Raw genomic sequence first — 9,527 nt, 5'->3', positions numbered from 1 at the left:
AGACAGCGGGAGACGGGGGCCTTCGCGAACTCGTGCCTCCCTCCGTTAAAGGAGCGGCGCCCCTGCCAACCCAGCTCTCCCCTCGCGCTGAGTGGCCCTTGGCATGTCGCCCGACCTCTCAGCCTCTGCCTGGAGGGTGCTTGTTTCTAAAACGGGGCTGGTTACGGAGTCGCTTCCTCAGAACTAAGCAGGATCACACGTCCGCGCTTAGCCGGGCAGTGCGGAGCCGACCGCCGCCACTGCCACTGCCGCCACTGCCACCGTGACTCGCCCCCTCCCTCCCACCAAGCCGCACACTGGACCCTGAACAACGCGGGGGCTGGGGCACAACCCCCCACCGCACCCCACCCACCCACACTGGAAAATCCATGACTCCCCACAACTTACCTGTCAATAGCCTCCCGCCCACCAGAAGCCCTGCCAAGCCCTTCGCAGCCGGGTACCACGTGCGTGAAGTTGTACGTGGTATTCTCACGACGAGGCGGGCTAGAGAAAAGCAAATGTCGCTAAAACCATACGGGTCATCTGCGAGTTTTGCAAATTATCACAAATCTCCACAAATTTTTTCAATATACATAGCAGAAAAAACCCGCACAGTCCAAACCGTGCGGTTCAAGGGTCAAGTGCATTTTGTTTATTGAGCACTGGCCGGGACCCAGGCTTGAGGCAGGCACGTGCGGTACGTCATTCCACTGCTTCCCCCCCCGTCACACACTCCTTTTGCACATTAAGAAACTGAGGCCACGGCCACGGCGAGTGACGGAACTGAGATTCGAACCTGGTCAAGTGAGTCCAAAGCCCACGCTGCTGCCCGCCCCGCCCGGCCGGACACTCGCCTTGCTTGTGTGTGTTCAGAAGCCGAGTTTCTCATTTATGTGATGAAGGCCGTTAAGTCCTTTCCCTGATGGGAGTAAGAGCCAGCGGCAGGTAGGGAGGGGACCAGGCGTCCCTTTCTTTAGAACGGGGCGCTCGGGCCGCTGGGTGTCCACCGTCTCGAGGTCAGAACTCCGGGATCGCCCAGAGCAGGCTGCGCTGTCGCCTGCAGTGACGGCCGTGCCTGGAACCAGCTGGTACGCAGCACTCGGCCTGCTCGGGCACCACAGGGTCACCAGGCAGATGTGGCCCTGAGGTCAAGGGAGATGCCCGGTGACTTCTGTGACGGAGGAAACGCAGACGTGGCGAGTTTGGGGGAAAGAAGTTCCACTTTGGGATTTGCGTGGCACCTGAGGGTGCCCAGGTCGAGAGGCAACTGGGAATGGACCGTGGAGCTGGGCAAGTGGGGGTGTAGGAAGGTCATCTACACCGAGGCGACAGCTAGGGGGTGGGGACTCAGAAGGGGGTGAAGGATGAAGAGAGACCAGAGCAGCGGGCTGAGGAGGCACCGTCAGAGGGAGGAAGAGACCAGAAACGAGGGGACAGGATATCAGGGAGCAGCACCGAACACTGTGGAGAGGTCAAGTTCAGATGAGCTTCTGGGGCCTGCGAAGCTGGCCACGGAGGCCTCGGGGGAACAGTGGGGCTGCTGTGAGAACGTGGAGGGAAGAGCGTGCGAGGGGGACAAAGATGCCAAAATAGCACAGGCTCCCCCCCCCAGACCCTGGACCCACGAGGGAACTAAGGCACAGGGTCATGGTGGCAGTGGGCAGTGGCCAGTGGACTCAGATGGCACGATAGAACACGGAGCCCAAGCAGAAGGCAGAGGGCGGCCTGAGCAGTGGGTCCTCTGTGGAGACGGAGGCTCTGGGACCCAGGTCCGCTCCGGATCAGAGCTCTGGAGGGGCCAGAGACCGATGGGCTCTGCCGGCCTCTGTCACGGCCAGCAGCCTTGCCACTGCAGCAGGAGAGCCGCCATAGGCCCCACGGGACGGGAGCTGAGGGTGCTAGGGAGGGAGGAGAGGGACGTCGGCGTCTGGGCAGATGGAGGGTCACGGACGAGGAGGGGTGGCCAGAGGGGAAGGGGCAGAGGACATGGGGGTGGGTTACGCAGTGGGAAGCGAGGCCGAGAGCTGGGGGAAGAGGCTGCGTCAGAAGGTGGGTGACGGGTTACAATTTCAGAGTCTAATCCCAGGGGAGGAAGTTATCTATGGAGAAAAACCTGTATTCTGAGATTTTTCTCCCATGTGCGTGTGTGCAAATATGTAGACACAGGTCCCTGCACCGCCCCCTTTTAACTATGAAAACTATCGGTTTCTCTCTGCTGGGACTAGTCAGCATTCAGCTTAACAAAGCGCTATCTGGAGTGAGAACATAGCAACGGGTCTTCGGAGTGGTTTTGGCCATCTTTCTCGCCTCAGCCTGTGCCATGCGTGTGTGTGCGTGCATGTGTGTTTTGTGTATGTGTGTGTGTTTTTGTGTGTGCGTGTGTACATGCATGTTTGTGCATGTATACACGGTTGTGTGTGCACGTGTACATGTGCGTGAGTATGCATGTGGGTGTGTGCTGTGTGTGCTACGTATACATGTGTTTGTGTGCACATGTGTGTTTGTGTATGTGCGCATGTGCTTTTATGCGCACCTGTGAGTATGTGTGCGTGTACGCTTGTGAGTGCACAACGCTTCTTGTGCCCAGTTGCCCAGCACAGAAAGGCCAGTCTCCTGCCTCCATCCTGGAGAGAATTCCCACTTCCTGGAAACCTGGTCTCGGGGTGTTATTATTCATAAGCGAGGGAAACGGGGGCGGGGGGGGGGCCTGCCTACAGCATTTGTTGGGTGAAAACGGCGGGGAAAGCTGGGTGGTGTTTTAATTCCCAATTTCCCCTGGATCCATGACATTGTTAGTTGCAAGAAAAATAAGTTCACATCCAAGACAAAGTAACCGGACCTTAGCCTGAACAATTTTGAAATCAATAGTCAAATCATGTCTCTAAGAGGGAAGCAGGCGAGTGCTCCGATTAGGACAGGGGGCGAGGCCGCTGTCCTTGGAGTTCAGAGTACCCTGTCCCATGCAACCGGGATCGGGAGCCTGTGACCGCAGGGGCCGATGGGGCCTGGCTGCGTCCTGCCCGGACCCTCTGGTGGACGGCGGACGGCCAGTTTCAGGGGCTTGGGCCTGGCCCTGGGCTGGAGAAAGAGGGAAAGTCTGGCTACTGAGAAGGAAAGGCACAGATGCCCAGTTCTTACTGAAAGAAGAAGGAATCTGACTCTGAAGGTGCTTTATTCCAGAGAAACTCAGAGCCAACCCCGATCCTTCAAAGGCCGTTGCTGCAAGAGAAAGAATTCCAGAATTGCTCGAGGAATGACAGGGCGCCCAGAAGGAGGACTAAGGGGTCGCCCTTGGCGCAAGGTGGAATTTGAACCCTTGGAAGTGGTGGGGAGCCGCTGCAGGGCCCCTGGCTTCCGCCTCTGCTTCCGCACTCCTCGTCCAGCCGAGTCGTAACAATTTCGTGTCCAGGTCCCCATGGTGCCCTCTTTGTATTCTTAACCTGTCATCAAGTTCACTCACGCTGTTTATCCAGCGTTTGTCAGATATGGGCGTTTGTTTAGAACAGCAGTTCTCCTTCAGGGGGATGCTGCCCCCCAGGCGACATTCAGGCAGTGTCTGGAGACTCAGGGCAGGGGGAGGGAGTGCTCCCAGGGGCCAGGGATGCCACTCAGCACCCCGCAGTGCCCAGGACAGAGCATCAGCAGTGCTGAGGCCGAGGCCGGTGTCCCCACGTCGGCGCCCACCTGGTGCTGAGTCATCCAAGCACGAGAATGGACGCGGGTTCCGCCACATGGAGCGTGGAGAGTCTACTTTTCAGCAAGGAGATGGGCACTCGGTTCCTAAACATACTCGTCTCCTGTGGTGCCTGGCGCTGGGCGGGGGCCACGCACAAGCTGGGACGGGTAAGACAGAACCTAAACCAAGCTCCGCTTGCTCCTGAGACCTGGCCTCAGACCCAAAGGGATCCGAGGGCAGGAAAGCAACCTGATGCTTCTGGTCACCGCAGTGCCACTCAGAATGTCATCTAAGGTGTCAGGCAGAACCCGGGTTTGGAAGAACTCGAGAGTATTCTGGACTTGTTGCCTCTCGTTCTTAGGGAAGAAATTAATTGCTTTCTTGGGGCAAATGAACCGTGGTGCCATCCAGATGCCACCAAGTACCAGGAGAGTATGAACCGATGGCCCGAGGAGGCCCGTGTGTCTCTCTCCAAAGTAAAAGGTTGTGTGTGTCTCCCAAAGCGGAAGTTAATTAGCCAATCAGAATGAAGGGAACTAGAAACGTTCGTGCGCTGTTCCCTGATTACCCAAAGATGACCGAATGCTTTCTAAATGTCCACCAGCCCCCTGTGAGGCAGGCGACCCCTGCACTCAGCGCCGCCCGGGAGGCACAGGGGTGGAAAGGAGATGGCCTGGTCCCGCCCCGGCCCAGTGAGTCAGCCCCTGAGGAGCCCTCTGCGTTTCCTTCCCTTCCTGTCATTACCGGTTGCTAGGCAACCGGAGTGTTTTTCCTGTAAACAGACGCGTCTTCCCTTTGTGCCCGGGCAGGTCCATTCATCGAGGCTGTAACCCAGGGCTGCTGACCACCATCTCACTGTGCTCCCCCCACATGCACGCAAGGAGACCTCGGCAGGTGTCCCCACTGCTGACTGTTCTCGGCAGTGTTTCCAGAAGGTCAGATGCGCCTTCGGGTGCTGGTTCCGCCGGGGAGGGGCTCGCAGCGACGATGGTGCTTCCCTACTTTATTTCTCCAGTCTGCCCTCATCTTGGACCAGAAAGTGCTGGGCTCAGAAACGTCACACCAGCATGTTTCTGAGCCTCCGGGACCTTTGGGCGGGCCTGGCTGAGCTGGGTTGTGTCGAGACCCCCTGCTTTGTGTTGGCCGTCCCAAGGCCCCTGGACCCAGTCTAGAGGGGCCACAGTGAAGGGGATCAGAAAGAATGCTCGGTCCCGCCTTGGGAAGAAAAACAGGAGAGAGGACAAATAAATGCGACAGAGACAGACACACTGCATGGTTCCCCATTCCTGTCACAAGTTTAAGTTCAGAGCAGAAGCACAGACCTGCACCCGTACCTAGGAGACCGTGTCTAGGGTGACTGCGGGCACCAAGGAGACTGACCCGTGTGCCGAGGTAGGGATTCCCAGCCATCGCCTTGAATGTGGCTGATCGGTGCCTGTGTCCTTGGGATCCCGCTCTGCCAGGTGGACGAGCCACTGAGACCTGGCCGCAGCCTTCCCACTCGTCCCCGCCCCACGCTGTTCTGACTTTTGTTAAACCATAGATCAGTTTCCTCCACTCTGCACCACGTACTTTGAACTTCGCCCTTGCGTTTCGTATATGAGAACTCGCTCCTTTGTATTAGGGAGCAGCGCTCTCCTAGCTTTTTAGCTGTATCTGCTTGTATTTTTTTAGTGGCTGTTTTAGGAGTTACCATGTGCATTTTTAACTTAACCACAATCTAGTTTCTCATTCATCCCCCCGATGATGGACATTTGGGTTATCGCTACTTTTGACAATTGTGAATAAAACTGCTATGAACGTGTTCATATAAGTTTTTTGGAAGACGTGTATTTTCATTTCTCTTGGATAAACACCTAGGAGAGAAATTCTGAGTTAAAAGTTAGCTTTTACTTTCTAAAACTGCCAACCTTTTTTTCCGGTTTGGTTGTATCATTTTGCATCCCTACAAGTACGTGAGTTACAATTTCTCCACATGCTCATGACATTCGTTGTCAGATTTTTTTTATTTTAACCATTCTAGTGAGTGTTTAGTGGTATCTCTTTGCAGTTTTAATTCGCATTTCTGTAGGGACTAACAGAGTTGAGTCTTAGTTCATATGCATTTTGAGCATCTGTATATCTTCGTGAAGGGCCTATTCAAGTCTTTTGCCTATTAGGTTATTTGTCTTCCTATTATTGAGTTGTGGGAGCTTATTCAATATTGCGGATAAAAGCCCTTTGTCAGATACATGTTTTGCAGATATTTGCTCTCAGACCATAGCTTGCTAATTTGTGTTCTTAATGAAGTCTTTGAATGAGCAGAAGTTTTAAATTTGGATGAAATCTAAGTTATCAGGTTTTTCTTTTATGCTTATTACTTTCTGCATCCTGTCTAAGAAAACTTTGCCTACACCCCTCTGTTTTCTCTTAGAAACATCAGGGTTTTACAGTTTTAGTTTTTATGTGTAGACCTGTTATCTAACTTGTAATCATTTTTGTGTATGCCGCGAGGCAGGGATTAAGGTGGTTCCCCTCCCCCGTATGGATATACCATTTGTTTAAACAACTTTCCTTCCTCTGTTGAAATGCCTTGACACCTTTGTCAAAAGTCAATTGAGGAAGAAAAGAGCTGGGGCTCTATTAGAAAAAAAATCAATTGACAGTGTAAGTATGGGTTACACTGGTTACGCGTTGCTGGATTTGATTTGTTTTGTTATGATTTTTGCATATGTGTTCATGAGAAATATTGGTGTAAATACTTTTCTTGTAATATCTTTATCAAGCTTTGGTACCATGGTTTTGCTGACCTCACAAAGTCGGTCGTGAGGTGTTCCTTTCTGTCTTTCCCGATGGGATGGATGTGTGTGTTAATCCCTTTGGCAGTGCTCGGTGGCAGTTACCACGAAATGGCCTGCGCCTAGAGTTTCTCTGTAGGGAGGTTTTCAATAATTCAGTTTCTTTGTTAGATATGACATTCACATTTTATATTTCAACTTCCATCACTTTCGGTATGCTGCGTTTTTCAAAAAAAGTGTTCATGCGATCTCAGTTGTTGAATATATCGGCTAAAGTTGTTCATAATAGTTCTTTATTATCATTTGCATTTCTGTAAGATTTGCATTGGTAGATCTCGTTTTATGCCTGATATTGGCAATTTGTGTTCTTTTCTCTCTCTTTCTTATCAGTTTTTTTAGGGGTTGTCATTTTTTTTTTCTAAGATTTTTTTAGAGCAGTTTTAGATTCATAGCAAAGTCGAGAGGAAGGTACAGAGATTTCCCACATGCCTTCTGCACACAGGACACGGCCTCCCCCCGGTACCGACGACCCCGCCAGAGAGACGTATCCGTTACAGCCGATACGCCATCGCCCTAAGCCCGCACTTCACATCAGGGTTCACTCTTGGTGATATACTTTTACAGGTTTGGGCAAATGTATCGTATTTTACAGAGTATTCCCGCTGCCCTAAAAATGCTCTGTGTCCCACCTATTCATCGCTCCTCCCCAACCAGAGATCTTTTCACCATAATTTTTCCTTTTCCAACATCGTATGGTTGGAATCATACAGTGTATACACATTTACCTGGACTTAGTCAGATGCATTTATGTTTCCTTCATGGCTTTTCATGGCCAGATAGCTCATTTCTCTTTGAAGGAAATTTCAATTTTGAAGAAATTTTGAGTTTGTTCATTTTCTCCATTGTTCGTGGAGGTTTTTTATTTCACTATTTTTTTCTTTATTATTTGCTTCTTTCTACTTAGGATTAATTTGCTTGTCTTTTTATAGCTTCCTAAGGTTGAAAACGTAAACAATTGATTTTAAAGCTTTTCTTTCTAATATAAGCTTGTAAAGCTAAACATTTCCCTCCAGGCACTGCTTTAGATTCATCCCACACATTTGATATGTGGTGTTCTCATTATCGTTTTGTTCACAATATTTTCTAATTTCTCTTATGGTTTGTTCTTTGACCTATGGGTCATTTTAGAAGTGTATTTTAAGTTTTCTAAATATTTGGCATTTTTCTAGCTATCTTTTTGATCTTTATTCCATTGTGGTCAAAGTATATGTTTGCTCTGTATAATTTTAGTTTTTTGACATGTATTGGGACTTGTTTTATGGCCCAAACATGACTCATTTTAGTGATTATTCCCTGTACATTTGAAAAGACTGCGCAGAATTTGATTGTTCTATAAATGTCAATTCAATCAATGTGGTTGATAGCATCGCTCAGGAATTATTCATCTTTATGGATATTTTGTTTAGTTTCTGTCAAAATTACTCAGAACAGGGTGAAAATCTTCAACTATGATTATTTATTTATCTATTTCTTCCTTTGGTTCCGTCGAATTTTTCTTCGTGTATTTCAAGGCTCTTTTACTGGGCGTATACACATCGTTAATGGTTATGTCGTCCTGATGAACTGGTCATTTCGTCCTGATGAAACGTCCCTCATCCCTAAGACCTCGTGCCTTGTCTTGAAGCCTGCTTTGTCTGACCGCTAGAGCCACTCCAGCTTTCTCAGGATTAGAATCTGCGTGGTATATACTTTCCTCCACAAGACCCTTGCACAGGTGACTCCATTTACCTCCCGTCCTTTGTGCTATTGTTATATAGACAGGTCCACTTGTTATGAACCCCACAATAGAGTGTTATAAACTTTTAGTGAAACAGATACATTTTTTTAAGAAATTAAGAGAAGAAAAGAAAATCGTCTTTCGTAATCAGCCACACGCCGATCATTTCAGGTGATCTTGATAACTCCTCGCAGATCTAAGTTTACTCGCTGCGTTATTTCCCTTCATCCTGAGAGCTTGCTTTTGCGTTTCTCGTGATGTAGGCAGCAAAAGTTCTTAGAGACTTTGTTTATCATAAAATGTCTGTATTTCACCTTCCTTTTAAGGATAAGTTTGCTGGCTGTAGAATTCTGGGCAGCGGGTTTCCGCCAGCACGGTAAGGGCGTCACGCCTTTGTCTCCTGGTCCCCGCCGTCGTCATCCACGCTGTTGCTCCTGGCTGTGCGTGGCTTTTTCTCGGACCGCTCGCTCGCTCTCTCCCCCTTCTCTCTCTTCTCCCTCTCTCTAATTTTAGCAGTTTAATCATGACACACCTAAATCGGTTTCCTTTTTACTTACCCTTCTTGGGGTTCGCTGAGCCTCTTGGACCTATAAGTTGATGTCTTTCACCAAATTTGAGATGTTTGGTCATTCTTCAAATCTATCTTTTTCTCTCTCGCTCTCACCTTTTCTTCTGGTACTCCAGTTATATGTATGGTAGGCTGCTTGTTCTGTGCATTTTTCTTCATCTTTTCCCCTTGGTTCTTTGCGTCGGGTGAATTCTGTTGATCTGTCTTCAAGTTCATAATCTCTTCCTTCTGCCGTTTCTAGTCAGCTGTTTAGCACATCCGGGGAAATTTCCCTTTCAGTTATTGGACTCGTCAGCTCCAGAATTTCTCTTTGTTTTTATATAGTTTGTCTTACTTGGTTGAGATTCCCTTATGTTCACCCATTGTGCATGTAACTTCCTTTAAGTTCCTGAACATATTGCTAGTAGCTGCTTTATCTGCATTACCTGGTCTGGTTGTAATGGATTCCCGTCTTTGTTCTTGAGTATGAGTGACAATTTCCTGTTTCTTCTCATAGCTCATGGTCTTTATTGAGTCCTGGACATCACGAATGGTATGTTGTAGAATCTCGATCCTGCTGTGTTCCCCTGACGGCATTTAACTTGGCTGGGCTCCAACTCCGTCCCTCCTACAGTGGGCAGCCATTGAAACCTCCTCTTAGAGTTTTCATCCTCAAGCTGCTGGTTTTTCTCCAAGACCCCTGGTGTCTCCCCGACACGTGCGTGCTTTGAAGATTTGAGTGGACTCTACAGGCAGCTCTGGGGGCTC

General features: G+C 49.6%; 1 protein-coding gene across 1 annotated transcript in view; it reads left to right on the top strand.

Annotated features, from left to right (window-relative positions):
• The first annotated feature begins 3,693 nt into the window (after positions 1–3,693).
• RFX2 (regulatory factor X2) overlaps positions 3,694–9,527 on the top strand; it is a 52,467-nt gene continuing 46,633 nt past the window's right edge. The window contains exons 1-2 of the mRNA XM_023538599.1: positions 3,694–3,825; positions 4,540–4,593. Coding sequence (XP_023394367.1) covers positions 3,694–3,825; positions 4,540–4,593 — 186 coding nt within the window. The remainder of the gene's footprint in view (positions 3,826–4,539; positions 4,594–9,527) is intronic.

The sequence above is a fragment of the Pteropus vampyrus genome, unplaced genomic scaffold (genome assembly GCF_000151845.1).
Source record: "Pteropus vampyrus isolate Shadow unplaced genomic scaffold, Pvam_2.0 Scaffold226, whole genome shotgun sequence".
In the NCBI taxonomy this organism is placed as follows: Eukaryota; Metazoa; Chordata; class Mammalia; order Chiroptera; family Pteropodidae; genus Pteropus; species Pteropus vampyrus.
This window is presented reverse-complemented; position numbering and strand designations above follow the sequence as displayed.